Raw genomic sequence first — 17,434 nt, forward strand, 5'->3', positions numbered from 1 at the left:
AAGATCAATCGTAACTACTCCTACAAGGATATATAAAGTAGCTGACATTACTGTATTTCTTTATTTTTCATATTGTAGCAACTATGTGAAAAATATTTCCTGCAAACAACATCAGGAGAACAGTAGTTTGGTTGTGGTGTGTGAACGGTGTGCATAAAACATAGTTTGTGTGAGTAATGCATGTGGTACTTTCACTGGAAAAGTGAATCTGGCAATGGTACAGGAATTATATGAGTTTATGTGTGATAGTGAATATTATTTTGTCAAGACATGTTTGAGGAAATGGCTGAATGCTGATATGACCTCATTAAACTTTTGCACACAATTTAGATGTTGTTGATCGTTTTGTCATGTGTGTGTGTTGTTTTGCAGTGATAAGGCATGGGCAGGCGTTCAGTCCCATCTACCGGTTTTCCCTGTCCGACGGGACCATTGTCTCAGCGCACACCAAGAGCAAACTGGTTCGCTCACCTGCTACCAACGAGCCACAGCTCTACATGTCCCTGCACATCTTACAAAGGTACCCACTACCCAGCCGCACAGCTTTATGTGTGCCTGCACTTGAATTGTCTCTGTTTATGTCTAAATCATTGTTTTTAATATAATTGCAATGGCGTATTTTCTGAACTACCAACATGACCACGGGCGACATTTGACTCTCGAGTTAGTGGGATTTTTGCAGAAATTTTAAGCAAACTAGTTTAAGTTTGCTTGATACTTGTTTATTTACCTTCTTTTTTATTTAGGCTACTCATTTAGCCTATTTAATAATTTACTTATCTTAAACCATGAGGGTGAGCCAGTGGATATCATATTGAAATGTGCAAACTTTGTATGAGAGTTATGCCAGTGAGGAAGTCAATTATTCACTACAGAAACTGAAAGTAAAAACTAGCCGAGTGTATGCCTTCTGACTCTGCATTAACGGCACATATTCTCTTAGAGACGATGAGAGATTAAGCAAATTTCTTTTTTTAATATTTCACTTATGGCCCATGGTGAAAAAAAAATATTTTCGTGAATCGGGAAGTATTTAGTGTTAAACAAGTTGTTTTTGAAAACAAGCTAATCTTTATGTCGGTTATGCGTTGATGCGCTGTGAAATATTGCGGGTGTGAAGGGCTAAACGGCGTCCACAGGCTCAACATCAAAACGATTTAACAGTTTTATCCAAATCCACATGAATGGCCCGTTCAATGTTCAGTAGCTTACTGCAATGTCCGAGTCTCTCCTGTCTCTCAGTGTTTCTCGTCGTGTGTTTTCAGTCGGTGCAAGCAAGAAACATTTCTTCCACACAATGCGGTGTTCCTTAGCACAGGCAAGAATAACTTAAAGAGGTTGCCGTTTACTAGACTGTAGACTAGCTTGACTCTCTGAACAGTGAGTTTTTCTTGTTTGTGCTCTGAACGGGCCATTCATCCATAGATTAGTCTGTGGAGGCCTGACTAACTGCTCCAACATGTAGCGGAGCTGACGGTTCACATCGGGAAACCCCATGACTACAATAAATATGATGCCCCCCTTGCACCCCCGTTATGTCGCCCATGAACATGACTATGTTTTTGTCATTTTCGACCCTCTCCTCACCGTTTCCTATTTGATTCGGCTCCATGTGTGAGCAGTCAGTCGAAACACGCTTTCTAGTTCTGACAAGCCCAGTTAATGACCATACACTGAAATCTCACTGTCATGTGAGAACATCCAAGCATGTTTTCCCAGAGGCCGACGCTGGTCTCTAAACATTCCATCAGAACCAAGAATAACACGAGTCCCTCGACTCCCACAGCTACACATTGGCAAACAAGTGTTTTCACCCTTGACAATTCCTCAGAATTTGATTGCTGATTTAGTTAAATATGGAGTAATTGGATATAAACAACTCCAAGTTTATAGGGACAGTTCACCCAAAAATGAAAATTCTGTGATTTATTTACTCACCCTTAATGTTGTTCCACTCCTGTATGACTTTATTTATTTTTTGGAACATAAAGAAGCTTTCAAGCTTTAAAAATAATGGCAAGAATCATAAAAATGGTCTATGATGAAGTCTTCTGAAGCTGTACAATAGGTTTGTGTACAAAACAGACCAAAATGTAAGTATCGATTCACTGTAAATCTCACTGGTTCATGAACGATTCATTCTTTTGAGTTGGATCTTTTCACTGAATCATCTCACAGACTCACTGATTCAGTCATACAGTAGCAGTTAATAGATGACTGGAGGGGAATATTATCACTGCTACATTTTCTCACACAAAGCTTCAGAAGCTTATAACCATACTGTACCATATTGTATGGGCTGGTTTTATTTTGTTCCTTTTTGAACCTTGTAAGCTTCGGTCCCCATTCAGTGTAATTGCATGGGGGACGAAAAAAAGTGACCAGGATATTCTTTAAAATGTCTCCTTTTCTGTTCCACAAAAGAAAGTCGTACAAGTTTGGAAAGAACATTAAAGGTGAGCCAATTACAGGGTCATTGGGTAAAGTCGAAGATTGCAGTTTCACATAGAATCAAATCGCTTGGAGTGTATGGATTAGGAAAGCTTGGATCCACAGCAGGCAATTGTGAACACAGTTTCATATGTTAGCTGCAGAGTTTCTATCTCTCTCACAGCGTGTGAGGGAGGAACACCGGTTTGCTTTCTGAGACAATAGCAGCAGTGTTAGGCTGGGGTGTCGAGCACAGATAAACATTAAACCCAGAGTGAGCTCACAGCGGGGGGGTGGGGGGCTGTCTTAAAGCACAGCATCTTTAGCACAATAACACACAGTATAGCCTGACCATTGATTCATCCTGCACGCTCCGAACAAAAGCATCTCTATGCATTTTACAGCTCTGAGTGAGTTTTTAGTGTGTAGCTTGCTAAAAGCTTTCTACCCCGAGGTGATTTTTACATTAAAGGGGGATGCGACAGCACAGCCGCTCGTTTTCTCTGTCCCGTGGCTTGTTTTGAGGGATGAGCACTGCTGTTTTTCTTTGATAACAATTCGTTCCCCTCTTTTAACCTTCTCTGCTGAAACATACTTTAGTTAATTAAGCCATTCCTGAAATTCCGCTTAAGCTCTTCTCTCGGATTCCTTGTTCGAGCACTAGAAGAAGCGCTTCCTGTCTACGAGATTAATTTAACAAATGACTGCACTGGATTAATGTAATGAAATAGTTTCAATAGAATTTTCTTGGAAATCTATATTAATTCCTTGGATCACAATTAAAACCCCATTGTCAACAGCACGTGCCAACCTGGTGAGACTGGCATGCCCTGCCGGAACTAATGAGACATTGTTTTCTTTTTCTTTTTCCCCCCTCATTCTTCTTTTCCACTACACTTTTTTCCTTCTCTCCTTTTATCTGTCTTTCTTTTTACAATATTATTGGTTTATTCAAATGTATAGCCTTCAGCAGTGTTCATTTAATATTATTTCTATACTATTATAGTATTTATAATTTGCTTTTATTTTTATATTTTCTGTTTTCATATTAATTTGAGTATTAGTTTGTTTTTTAATGTCCGTTAAATTTTTTGTGATTTTAGTACTTCAGCTTAAACTTAATTTATTTAATTTAGTTGCAAAGACAACTTTTCTTATTAAGTTTAAGTTTTTGTTTTATCTAATATTTTATTTTCAGCTTTATTTCAATTACTAAAAATTTTTTTTAATAGTTTTAGTTTTCATTAACAATAAAAACACTGACCTTCATTATGCTTGTTAGCAAGTACTACCAATTATTAATTTTATGTTCGTAATGCAAGCTTGTAATAATTAGATTCATCTTTGTCTATAAAACAATTTTTATAGTTTGTGCTATGTGTGTGGCGTGTATGTTGCAGCATAAACTTTATTCTTTAGTTAATCTTTCTTTAGTTGACTATAATATTGTGTATTTTTTTCTGTTTTAGGGAGCAGCCTGTGTGTGGCATGAACCCTGATCACGGAAATGGTCAGGCAATGGGCAAACCCATGAACCCCATGAGCTCTCCCAATCCAGCTGGTTCCTCCGGCGCCCCCCAGGGGCAGGATGCCACTGTCAGCAGCAACACCTCCACTTTCCCCTCCCCTGGTGGCCAGAAGGAGCCTGGCGCCATCGGCCCTGTACAGGGCCACCGTTTCGGCTGCCCAGGGACCATGAGCCATTCGGCAACCATGCAGGCGGCCACCCCTCAGGGCAGTGGCTATCCACTGAAGTTGAGCAGCCCGTCTCAGGGCAGTCCGGGCATGCTGTCTCCGTGCCACCGAGCAAGTCCCGGAGTGGCAGGATCTCCACGTTTGCCCCCGCCGCAGTTCTCCCCAGCAGGCAGCCACCATTCACCTGCGAGCATGTGCACTAGCAGTACAGGTGGCAATGGGGGAGGAGGCGGTAATCATGGTTACACAAGCAGTTCCCTTAATGCCCTACAGGCACTTAGCGAGTGCCACGGTGTGAGCCACGGCCAATCGTTGGGCTCGCCCGACAGGAAGTTAGGGTCGCCAGCAGGGGTGGGCGTGAATCTTCACATGCTGAATAAAATGGGAGCCTCTGAGTCATTCGGAGAGCAGAACCAATCAGAGCAAGGCAACAGCGGGCAGGACGATGGCATTGAACAGCAAAGAGACGAAAAGGGCCAGTTTAACAACCCTGACGCCAGTGACCCACAAAACCGGCTACGTGACAACAAAGGCCATACTAAACTCCTGCAGCTTCTCACCACTAAAACTGAGCCTATCGAGTCCACCTCACCCCCTCCAATGGCTGGTGGTGAGGCCGGGTGCAAGGACCCCGGCGGCCAGGGAAATGGCGGCATCGGCTCTCAAACCGGAGTCGGGTCACATGCTACCTCCCTGAAGGAGAAGCATAAGATCCTTCACAGACTTCTCCAGAACAGCTCGTCGCCCGTCGACCTGGCCAAACTCACAGCCGAGGCCACGGGGAAGGAGATGTGTCAGGATTCTGCAGGTGGTGCGGCCGGTGTGGCTGAATTAGCCATTAAACAAGAGCCCGTCAGCCCCAAGAAGAAGGACAACGCCCTGCTGCGCTACCTACTGGATAAAGATGATAACGTACTCAAGGAAAAAGTCAAGATGGAACCTGGGGAGATAAAGGTGGAGGGCGGTAAGATGCCCGGAATTAAGACGGAGAAAATCGACGGTGGCTATGACCGTGTGGAGCCGGTAAGTGATATCACCAACTTTAAAGGAATATTTAATTAAGATAAATTCTATATTACCACAGAAAATCATTATAACATCTCGTTTTATCTTATTTTTATCTAAATTTGGTAATCCTGGTGCTTTCAAATTAGAGGCCATATTTATATATGTGTATATATATATATATATATTAGTTGTATATATAGCATACTGTATATAGCATACTGTATATGCTATATTTAAGTATAAGACAAATAGTCTTGTGGTATTTTTTGGAAGTTTCTTTCCAAATCCACTTGCCTCAAAATGTTTGTATGTACAAGTTCAAATTATTTTCTGTGGTAACTGATAGTAGCATGCTGTCATTAGAATTAAACGGAACAGAAAGTACTGAGAATTTGTATATGCAAAACCACCATCTGAATCACTTCTGCTGGTTTTGAATTAGAATTTGTACAAATTATGATGGATTGCAATGGAGTGTCACCTTGGTGAAATGTACTGTAAGAGTGTATGCATTCTTTCCTTTCCTCTCTGTATCTCTTTTTGTTTTCCTCTCTATTTGGGTGTGAAAGTAGAGCAAACAACAGATTTATAAACCGGCCAATGAAGCCCCAGATCGAGGCAGTATGGTAACAGCAGGGATATAAATGACTCAGCCAGCTGGAGAGAGAGAGAGAGAGAGAGAGAGAGAGAGAGAGAGAGAGAGAGAGAGAGAGAGAGAGAGGGAAAGTGAGAGTGCTGTCACAGGAAGTCGATTCTGTGGGAAACTGGCAGGACTTTCTCAGAAGCAGCTCTGTGACATTTGAAAAAAAGGCGTCTCAGTGGTGCACAGTGCATCTCATCTGGCACAGCGGTTGGCACATGCCCTACAGAGCTGGCACCAGGCACCAATCAGGCCTGGCACAGTGGCGGTAAAGTTAGAGAAGGGTCTGGGGCCAGACAACAGAATAGAGAGATTATCCTGTATGTGTGTGTTTGTGTTCATTGGGCCTCCCGGGCCTCTTTTAAAAGCTGTTGATTGAGCCACAAATTGAGTCATAGTTGTCAAATCAAAGCAGCGGTCTCAGGAAGCTGCTGCTGTTAGCCTGTTAGCAGAATGACCTCACCGCCCCTCGGTTACCAGGAAAAGACCCAGAGTTCCGCTAGAGCGGAACCTCTGACCTCACGGTCTCCACGACAGCGCCATTGAGAACATGAAGTACAGTGATTTACAGAGCAGGGAGGCCACAGCGGGACAGGAAGAGTGATGGAGGAGATGCTCGAGCACGGACACGCAGAAAGAAACGGAAGACTAAAGGAAAAAAATGAATTAGTGAGGATGCGGGAGAAAAGAGGATGAAATGTGGCAGGAGTGGAGAGGATGGGGAGAAAGAGAATCTCTAGGGAGCTGACTACCTAGATAGCCTTTTTAGGCATCATAGGCGTGTTCCCGACAGTAGACAGCAAAACTGTTAGACACTTTAATCCAAAATAAACACAAACTGAATGTAAAAACGGCAGCCTCCTCACGGACACTTGCCGCACACACATAATAAAACATAAGCAAAACCAGGCGTAACGTAAAGTCCAGGTCTGGTCCTCTCTCGTCCTTCACTGTTGTCGCTCCTCCTTTTATGCGTCCAAGCTCCTCCAGGAGACACGAGACCCCATTCTCACAGTCCCTCAGCCTCAACTGCTTGATACAGTTGCGAATTTAATTTAAGCGCAAAATTGGAATAACGCATAAAACGTTAGTGAATAAAGCACCGTTTCAAGAGAACAAAATCATCACTTCCTGGGAAATTGCGGCAAAATACCTGTAATAAAAATGAAAGTTGCTGAAATGAATGACTTGCGCCTCAGAGAGTGGAGACAATTGCAATAAACGCTGCATGTTATCTTTTGTTCATGTAAGACGCTTCTGGAAGGGAATTAAACCAAATAATTTTGATGACAGGCTTCAAGAATGATCAAACTAACATTTGAGATGCTTTGCAATGAAATATGCTAGTTAGTCCAGTTATCCAATCGCATCCACTGTTGAGGCAGTCACATGAGTTTTTTGTAGTTGCCAGGGGCGTAGGCAGAAAGTTGATGATGGGTGGGCCTCCAATAGTGTGGGTGGGCCGGAATAATTCGCATTTCCCCTTACTTTGGAAGAAAAATCCAAAAATCCGACTGAAACATAGCAAAATAGCTAAAAGTATTCAGCATATGTTGGACCTTTTTTTGTCAATTGTCTTTTAATATAGTCAATTTCTACATGTTGATGCCTTCTCAAGTCCCCGTACGGAAGGACCGTTTGCAAGGTTGCTTTAAAATTCCGCTAGTGCTACAAGTGTCGCAAAAACGAAATACTGTAAGCACTAAGCTCCGTGCGATCAATCGAGTATGTGCGGCTGCAACGTGAAAAAAATGAAAACAAAAACAAAGCAGGAGAGCGGTCCAACCCGAGTCCTGACAACTATATCACGAAGAGAAATCACAATGTCCTGTATTGACAACCTGCCATTTATAAACTTGCTCACAAATATTACATGCAAATATTGCATAGCGATGCCACGGCGAGCCAGACTAAAAACCTACCCATAGCTTACCTTGTATGGCTGATGTCTGTTCTAAACAAGTCGGAGTTGGCTGGGTTTTGAATTGAAGATGTTGATAATATCACTTATCAGTTAGTTCACTTTCAAACGACAAAAGTGTTATGGTGTCCTGTCATCTTTGTCAAGACGTGTTTCTTTCTTAAATGTGTCATAAATTGCAGTTAGGCCATTTTTTTAAAGGTCCCATGCCATGGCATTTTTCTATTATTTTATAATGTTTCCTGAGGTGTACTTATATTGTTAGTATGATTTTTACATAAAAAAATGTCATAATTTAGAAATAAAAGGCATTTTTTCTATACTGTTATTACCCCTCTGGCTGAATGTCCTGTTTCAAGGGATGTGTCTGCTGTGAGACTTCAGTGAAAACGCCCACTGTTGTGATTGGCTGACATCTTTGCATTTGAAATGAGTGTTAGTTTTTGTTTCAGAGGAAGGGGAGGTAACCTTTCCTGGTATGAGGTCATAACAGGAAAATTCCAGATCAGTTCATCTGAGCTCTCATTTTCTCAAAGGCAGAGAAAGACAGCCAGAACTCGGTTTACACCGATCAACATTTCTAGCCACTTGGGGACCATATTCAGGCTAGGGGAACTCATATTAATGTTAAAAAACCTCATAAAATTAAAAATTTTCATGCCATGGGACCTTTAATAACAAAAAAGGCGCTGCTAGTTGAATTCGAATCTGGATATTGCCGCGAAGAAGAACATAACATCACTACTGGCGTGACGTAACTAAAGAGACAAATTTGCATATTTTTTATTAATATTAGAATAAAGTTCTAATACATGACAAAATAAATCACATTTAAAATAATTATTGAAGAATTGTTAAACGTTAGATTAACATTGCATTTTAAGAATTTATGCTAGTGTTGAAAACAGTTGTGCTGCTAAATATTTTTTGTGGAAACTTAATTTAATGCAATTTAATGCATCCTTGCTATAAAGTAGTAGCATCATTAGGTTAAAGCCACAATATGTAATTTTTCGCCACTAGAGGTTGCTTATTCAAAACAAAGGTGTAGCTTGATGATGCCTTGATGATCTTTTTTTATGCCACAGACAACCGCTTCTGCTTCTTCCGGTCATGTGTATGTGGAGTAACGCAGCACTGTTTTATCATATTAGATACATTTGAGTGTGTTGAAAGTTATGTTATAATGCTACTCTGTGCGTTCGCTCGGCGGCTACTATGAGACACTTATTGCACACTGCAGTGAGATTAAAAATGCTTATTTTCCTGGATTTAAACATTCTTGGAAACATTTGGGATAATGTAAGTACACAAGTCAACAAAATATTTAACATCGTTCTAGTGGTTTTTGGAAATTTTAATCCAAAAATGTTACATATTGTGCCTATAATGTGTGGGCAAAATCAGGCTGAGGGGCAAAAATCTAGCTGTGTCGATTGTTTTATGCTTAAGCAATTTATGACCTTACTCCGATAAAGGAAAAAGGGTTAACACATTTACATGACCACATGCATTGTCGGCTCATTAAGCATAATCGGGTTAAGGAAGTGCATGTAAATGCATCTAGTGAGGTGGATGACTAGGGTTTGGAACAGAACCAGTGACCTCTCACCACTCGTCTCTCTCTCTCTCTTTTGTGATGAGATGAGCAGCAGGCTGGTGTGATAGAGGTACAGCTGAAACTGAAGAGAAGCAGGGATCTGTATGAAAGGTCACGATGGCAGAGAGCAAGGCTCAAGGAGCCTTCATTGACAGTGTGTGTATAGAGCGCGGACACTCTCGAGTCTTTCACCATTGGCATTCAATGCACACGGTTATTTTCACAGTTGGCTTGCAATTAAAGGCTTCCGATGGCTCTGGACAGGGTGGCTTTCAATAATGTAGTTTTTATGGCAGACGGTAGAAATGACCCAGATGCACATATCGCTGTCATCCAGGCAGCTGTAGTGGCTTCAGTCAGTCTGTTCACTGATGAATCAATCCCTCTTTCTCTCTCGCTCACCCTATTGATCATTCAATCTCTCAGTCTCTCTTACATCCTGTATGTCCTAGTTTGCTTTTCTGTAGTTCTGTTTTAAAACAGCTGCTTAGCCGAACAGCATTTTACAGCATGATAAGCACAGTTAGGACGCAAACGCTATTCTTAAAGGTTATAGACAGCCTTTTAAGACAGCCCATTTTGTCCAGATTTGCATCTCATGCATACTTCATGGAGAAGGCAATCCCATAATGCATTGCTATGAGCTCCATGAAAGGCTAGGTTTGTTTGGCTACATGCTACACAGTATGCTGCCTATTGATCTTATGTTTAATCCAGCTATCATACAAGATGACAGAGGTCAAAGATTATGTTGATTATAGATATATACAGTATCATCCAATATATCAAAAATGAAGGTGTGCACTATTTTGCTGCTTCCAAATCATTAATTATGAGGTTCCCTTTTAGTTAGCATGAAGAAGCAGACGGCAAAGCAACTTGCTAGGAACACCGCTAGGTTTTTTGTGCGTCTGTCTCTCTACATACTCGTATACAGAGAAGGATTTTTTTTTTTTATTATAGTTTTTCTTTCACTCTGTGTGCTTCTGTAGTTGTCCTTTTGTATGTGTGTTACAGTCTAATGCGCTTGCTGGGGTGCATGTGTGTCTCTGCAGGAGGAAGTGTGACTCAGGATAGGGTGTCACTCCTCTGCCCTTCCCAACCCCTCGCAGAGCTCTAATCGGCACCCTTACACCATTCCTCGGTTGCACACACACACGCGGTGCAGACAGCTGTCCCTACCCTGACACTGTCGCTTCATTGGTGGTTCCTCTGTGTGCCAATTAACCCTGCAACCCCTCTTACCCCTGCGGCCCTGCTCCTGTCTACACGACTAACAGCCCCTCGTCCCATCAAACCAGCATTAGGGTCTCTAGTTTCGCACTGATTTGTCTCTTTATCCGCTAAGGGTCTTTGGCCTGAAAAGTGTTGAAGGTTGAATTTTTGCCTGTAACTTCCAGGAATTTGTATCAAATGTCCTAAAACATATATTTCAATTTAAGTTTTATTTATTTTAGTCATAAAGTGTTGACCACAGTATGACATACTACACTAAATAAATAATAAATTACAAAAATAATATTTTTTTTTATACGTAAATAAAATAATTTAATATACATAATTGCCTATCAAATTTGGGGCCAGTAAGATATATATATATATATTTTTTTTTTTTTTGTGATAGAAATTAATCATTTATTTTGGCATGGACTTCAATTAATCAAATGTCACATTAAAGCTTTCTATTTCAAATAAATTCTGTTTTTTACTTTCTATTCATCAAAGAATCCTGCTAAAATGTATCATGGTTTCCACAAAAATATTAAGCAGCAAAAATTGATAATAATAAGAAATGGGGAATGAGCACCAAATCAGCATATTATAATGATTTCTGATGATGCATTTTAAAATATAAATCAGTTACTTTAAGTCACAATATTTCATTTTGATCAAATAAATGCAGCTTTGTAAAACATTACAAAATCATACCAGCTTTTGAACGGTAGCGCACCTGCAGTTCCAATAACCTAATAATTTGTCATGCCTTAAGACTGGTAAAGTGATCTGGGGAAAAAAAAGATTTATATTGTTTAAAAAAAATGTATGGCCAGTCACAGAATCTCTAAATATACACTTTCCCCTTATACATTCATATGCAATTTAACTTAAAATTGTTATGTTAACAGTAAAAGTTCATGGACATGTCTTTTATCAACTACCCACATCCAAAATAACCATCCCAAAGTGTAAATTATTGTGGAATATGTCAGATTGCTTTACTGTAAGTGCTCTGGTAGCTGATGAGAAACACAGGTCTCATAGATCTCCACACAGGGAGCTTTTCCACTATTGGCTCAACAACATCACGCTGACGTCAGCGCTCCCACTGGCGAGCAAGTGATCCGTGGAGGTGCAGCGCAGTGCGATATAAAGAATCCATGCTAATGCACAGGCACCTTCCTGTCTGGACTGAGCAAGTGCACACAGATAATACACAGGAGAGAGACCAGAGAGTGATAATTGGAAAGAGGAAGTCGAGATGGCTGAAACAAGCAGCCTGTGAGATGCATGGACAGTGAATAATCAGCAGCAGGTTTGATTCAAGAGGGCAGCCAGGGACAGGTGGTGCTCACACAAGTGTGTGTCCGTGTGTGTGTCCGTGTGTGTGTGTGTGTATGCATGAGATGAGAGAGGGAGAGGGATTGGGAAAAGAGCTTCCGAGCGCTACACAAGGAGAGTGACCTCATTAAGCAGTTCCTCCTCTCCGCTCACATCCTGTTTGTGCAGCGCTTTTCCTCCACGCTGCACACTGAGTCGCAAATCAATGGCAGGAGAGACCGACGGCTTCATTAGGGTGCAGAGATGCAGCATGAAGGCAAACTTTCAACAGAATAATATACAGCATGTGAACTTTGACCCTCCGTAACAAGCATGTGCTCGCATGACCTCTCATCTGCGGCCCACTGACCTGGTTATATTAATGATTCTGCATTTATTTGTAAACTAAGATTTTCAAATGAAAGTTTGCTAGGCTATTTCCTAGATATCATTTATATATATTCTAAATGATTGATCAATCTGTGTTATGCTGTCCTTTTTGTAATAGCGACGTCACATGTGCTGCCCCCTTGTGGCGGGTTAAAGACTTCAATGCGTATTTATTCAAAGTTCCAGAACTGGCCTCCTCATAAAATCTATATATTAACCAGCATAAATGTTTAGATCTCCAACCGTAGAGTGCTTGTGTACAGGAGACTTGATTTAGCATTTATTTAGTGTCATATCATAAGAGTTGTATGCATTTTTTAGTCTTTTCTTTCTGATAGACGACAGCTCAAGATAAACAAAAGTACACTTCTGAATCTTCAAGTTGACATTGTTTATCTGAAATGCACTGCTGTAAGAAAGTTGCTTTATCTCAGCAGGCTGAGTTGGAGTTTGTCAAACTCGAACCAGAACGAAAAAAAAAAAAGTTGCAATGCATTAGGGCAGATATTTCAAATGCAAGACTCTACAGCCAAGTGTGCATTTAGATTTCTAAGGTAATAAATATTTTTAAAAGCTTATGAAGGAGATGAAAGGATTTGAAGTTGAAGCGAAGATGTATTTAAAGTCAAGCTGCGTTCCAGACCGCGCTGAGTGCGTTTAGAAGATCTTGCTATGATGGAGAAGCAATCTAGGGTTTAAAGATGGTAACCGAACCATGGCAAATGGAGTAGTGTTCAGCTAGCCTCCTTTAACTCAATGTGAAGTGTGTCCTAGATTCCAGCCCTGTGTGTGTGTACATGTGAGAGGGAGAGGGGTTTCAGCAGGCAGACTTCGAACTCGCCAGCGTTTCCCTGCTGAGGTCTAAATCCATGCGACTTTGAGATACCAAGCCTTGTGACTATACAGTCTGCATGTTAAACCATGTTCTTATGTATGGTAAAGTGCATTGGTATGTTACATACAAGAAGATATTTTCATGTGCATCCAAAATCCACTAGAAACCTGACCTTGACATACATATTAGACATATCTTGGACTACAAACTGATGATGTGATTTCAGAGACTAATGGAAAATCTAAGCTTAAGAAATTCCCTTGTGTGTTTGCAGTCGAGCGAGCTGGATGATATCCTGGATGATCTACAGAACAGTCAGCCAGGCCTGTTCTCGGACTCCCGGCCCGTGTCTTTGCCTGCTGCCGTGGACAAGCAGTCAATCATCAATGACATCCTGCAGATGACTGGAGAGGGCGGAGCCAGCATGGGTCCCCAGCAACAGAGAGCACTACAGGCTGTGGGCCAACAGAGTGAGTAACACACACACATTCTCCTACAGTTTTCATCTGAAGACTAGAATACACTACTTTTCAAATCTGGACTGATTTTAAAACATCAGGCACTTGACGACTTAATTGTAAATGTAAATAGTTACAGAGAAAAAAATTGGTGTAGAAACAATTTTCCCTCAAAAATTGTAAATTTCACAGTTAATTCAAGCAAATGTCAAGTAACTTTGAATTCAATGTGAAATTTTGAAATGGAAAGTCTAAAATAGTATTTTCTTTTAAAACATACTCCATTAATATTTATTTACAACTTTGAAAAATATATTTTTACAGTGTAGGAGGCGCATAACAAATGTAAACACAATGGCCTGGTTTCACTGACAGGGTTTAGACTAAGCCATGATTGGTCCTTAGTTCAATTAGGACCAATTTGTAGCTTTTATATATGTGCCTTAGAAAAAAAACATTACTGGTATGCATCTTGAGACAAAACAATAGCAGTGATGGCCCCACTTTATATTATGTGGCCTTAAGTACTATGTACTTACATCAAAAAATAAGTGCAATGTACTTACTGTGTTCAAATTGTATTGCAAAACACCTTTGCTGATATTGAGGTGGGATACGGGTAGGGTTAGGGACAGGTGTGGGGGTATGGGTAAGTTACAGAAAGTACAGAAATGAATTACAGATGTAATTACATGCAGGTATTTTTTTAAATGTAAGTACAATGTAAAAACATGTAAGTACACAATAAGTGCATTGTATCAAGTGATTAATTAAAATGTTAGTACATAGTAGTAGGACTAGCTTAAGCCTTGTCTGTGAAACCGGGGGCATGTGTTCTAAAATCAGCTCAAAAACCAAACATGCTTGATATCCTTCGACTGGATGGAATCAGAGTCTGAAAATCGGAATCCGTGTCCATTGTACGCTACACAATCTTCTGTGAAATGTCATCTGAAATCTGCAGACTTGCTCTGACTTTCGGCAAGTAGTACCGACTTGTCCAGACTGTAAATCAGGGCAAAAAAAAAGTTTAGTGCATTCCTCCCAGTGCCCTATTTATGTTATATTAAAGGTTCCTTGTTTTGTTTTGGTGGTCTCTTACGATATGTTTCCATGCATCCAAGGTCAAAAAACACTTTTGTTGCATCACCTCTTTTCTCACAGTGTCTGAAACTGTTAGATAAAAAACTTGTTTTCTCAAACCGAGCGCATACCGTGCTCTGATCGCCTAATCTGTTGTGAGTGGTCTACCGCTAACAGCAAGTGTCAGAAACAAAACGGTCATTACATACTTACTTCTATAGCCTACACCAGACGTCAGAAATCATTTTGTCTCGATGTGCCATTTTTAAGTTTCTGAGTTAATCACTGTGCCCCCCCCCCCTCTCTCTCTCTATCTTTAAAATCCCTTAGTTTGTTTGTTTTCAGGTTTAAATTAGACTTTGAAGAACAGATTTCCAATGGGCCTATTTACACCTAGTCATTCATGTGTTTTTACTGATCGGATAGCTGTCCGTTTTGCTAAAACTGTTCCATTTACACTTGGCAACATAAATGTGTCTCTGCAAAACAAATATAAATCTAATCTGTAGTTCCCGTGCAAATATATATGCAAATTTAACAGAGTTCATGTCAGTAAAAGCAAGATATGAGCTTAATTTTATTTATCATCACAATGAACTGACACATGCATCAGTCATTTTGATGTGTATGGAATGTTTAATAGGACTCTATATACTTGGTTGCATATTTCTGAAATGTATAGCATTAACTATGTACAGCGGGACAAGCTGTAAGCTGTCAGTCAGTAACTTGTGTGCGTGTGATGCGCAGTGGCCATACTAATTCTTTATCAGAGCTGCGCGCTATCATTGACCGGCGTTTTCACACCTATAGGTTGTTTGTTTTGTTCCAAAACAGGGACTTAATTTGTTACAATGTTGCATTTTCTTCTTGGTTCGGTTCGCTTTCACAAGGCAACGTTTCAAAGTGTATCAAAATGTGTAATGTAAGTCACATGCGAGTAGGGCTGGGCACCGAACGGCGATACTTTTATGGTATCGAACGAAAAACTCTGATACTATGAGTATCGAAAAATTATTTATCTTTCGGTGCCAAATTTCGGTTCCAAAAGCCAAGCGGCTGTGTCTGTGTGAGCCTGTAGCATACTTGTATGTAAGGACCTAAAGCACAGGCGATTGGCTGTCCACCACCACGTGACGGGGAGGATTTCTGAAGATACTCGCAGTCACACAACACAAGTGTAGTTGTTTTTTTCTCATGTGTTCTACCGCGTCGTTTTACAATGCCAAAGAAGTCTAAAGTGTGGCTACACTTTATAAAAGTGGATATAAAAGCGCACCCCTATCCAAAAAGCACAACCCGTTTTATTAATAATGTTACCCTGAGTGAGAAGTGTTACCAGAATTTGTTTTAATTAAGGTGAAAAATAAAAGTTGCGTGTTTAATGTATTTTTGTTGATGTTGGAATGGATTTTAAAAGATATGGTATCGAAAAAAGTATCGTTAAGAACCGGTATCGAAATTGGCACCGGATCGAAAGATTTTGAACAATGCCCAGCCCTACATGCGAGTACAATTGTCCTCTTATTGGTCAGAGTTTCGTCTGCATCGTCCATCAAGATGATTGACAGGTTCGCTCCATGAGCTTATTGTGGCTTTTTTGTAATTGTCGAGACACGCAAACATTATACAAATGTAGCTGTCATTCTGCAGCAAATCTCTCTGGATCTCCCAGCTCTGTCTAGAGGTTAACTGTGTCAAGACACACCCAAACACCGCCAAGGCCTCATCGGGACAGCATTCTCGCAAAGAGAAGTGCAATTACACAACTTTTTAAGATGAAGTGAGACTCTTTTGGTTTTCAACTGTGATGTGCTCACTGACAGAATCAGACACTGCTGCTATTATAGCACATTTCCTGTTATGAATTATAATACCATTTGGTTCATTGGTCCGTTTGGTCAGATTACTTTCACACCTCAAGCGAACTGTCCCAGAGTTAGTTTGCAATCGGGCTGAGACCACCTCATTTTTTTGTTTTGTTTTTTGGTGCGGATCCGAGCGCGATCTGATTGTTGGGTTCACATATGCCTAAATGAACCAACCCAAGGGAGAAAACACACTAGGTTCGGAAACAAACAGTGTGAAAGCACCACTTTTAATAGTATTTATAACTCCAATAAAACAAGCTGTGTTACTATGAGGAATGATTACCTAAAAATGTAGATCTGTTCACAGGTGTGAGGTACTTTATCTGAATGAAACGCATACACCTCTCTCGCCTTTGCTCACTGGCCAGTGATTACACCTCACTGGTACGTGTGCCATAGGTTGCCGATCCCTGGCCTACACAGTGAAATGAACAGTAACGATATGAACAGTAAAACCTGCCGGTTTTATCATATCAGTTCTCATTCTATAGATGTGCATGCAAAATGGATTTGCTTTTCCAGAGCAGAAAACCGTGTATTCTTCACATGTCGACAACACAAACCAAACTCGTCCAGTCCTCAGCTACAACTACTGTGTTTGAGGACAAGTCGAGGTAGATGTAATAATGTTAAAGGTTACAGATTACAAGTTACCATATTTATAATGTAATAAGTAGTGTAACTGTTTCAATTACTTTATTAAAGTATTGTAACTGATTACATTTCATTACTTTTTGATTTACTTTTCTAAATTCCAGCACTGAAACGCAATTTTTATCACTTGCCATGATGGCAACTCTTAGACAGGTTGTTGCCTAAAGCTTTTAGCGGCAATGTGGGTTGATGTAATTGGCACGTGGTGCGCTGCAAATTCAAACAAGAACCAATCAAAAGCATCAGAATGGCATCGCTTTATTAAACAGCCTTTAAATGGCAGGAGGCATCATGCACATCAAAAACAAGCA

At 40.5% G+C, this 17,434-nt stretch overlaps 1 protein-coding gene across 5 annotated transcripts in view; it reads left to right on the forward strand.

Moving 5' to 3' along the window:
* ncoa2 (nuclear receptor coactivator 2) overlaps positions 1-17,434 on the forward strand; it is a 134,316-nt gene that overhangs the window by 93,007 nt on the left and 23,875 nt on the right. For all 5 annotated transcript variants that reach the window (XM_079805752.1, XM_079805751.1, XM_079805754.1 and 2 more), the window contains exons 10-12: positions 373-520; positions 3,900-5,148; positions 13,332-13,527. In XM_079805752.1, the coding sequence (XP_079661878.1) occupies positions 373-520; positions 3,900-5,148; positions 13,332-13,527 (1,593 nt within the window). The remainder of the gene's footprint in view (positions 1-372; positions 521-3,899; positions 5,149-13,331; positions 13,528-17,434) is intronic.

This window comes from Gobio gobio (assembly GCF_949357685.1).
Source record: "Gobio gobio genome assembly, chromosome: 23".
Classification (NCBI taxonomy): domain Eukaryota; kingdom Metazoa; phylum Chordata; class Actinopteri; order Cypriniformes; family Gobionidae; genus Gobio; species Gobio gobio.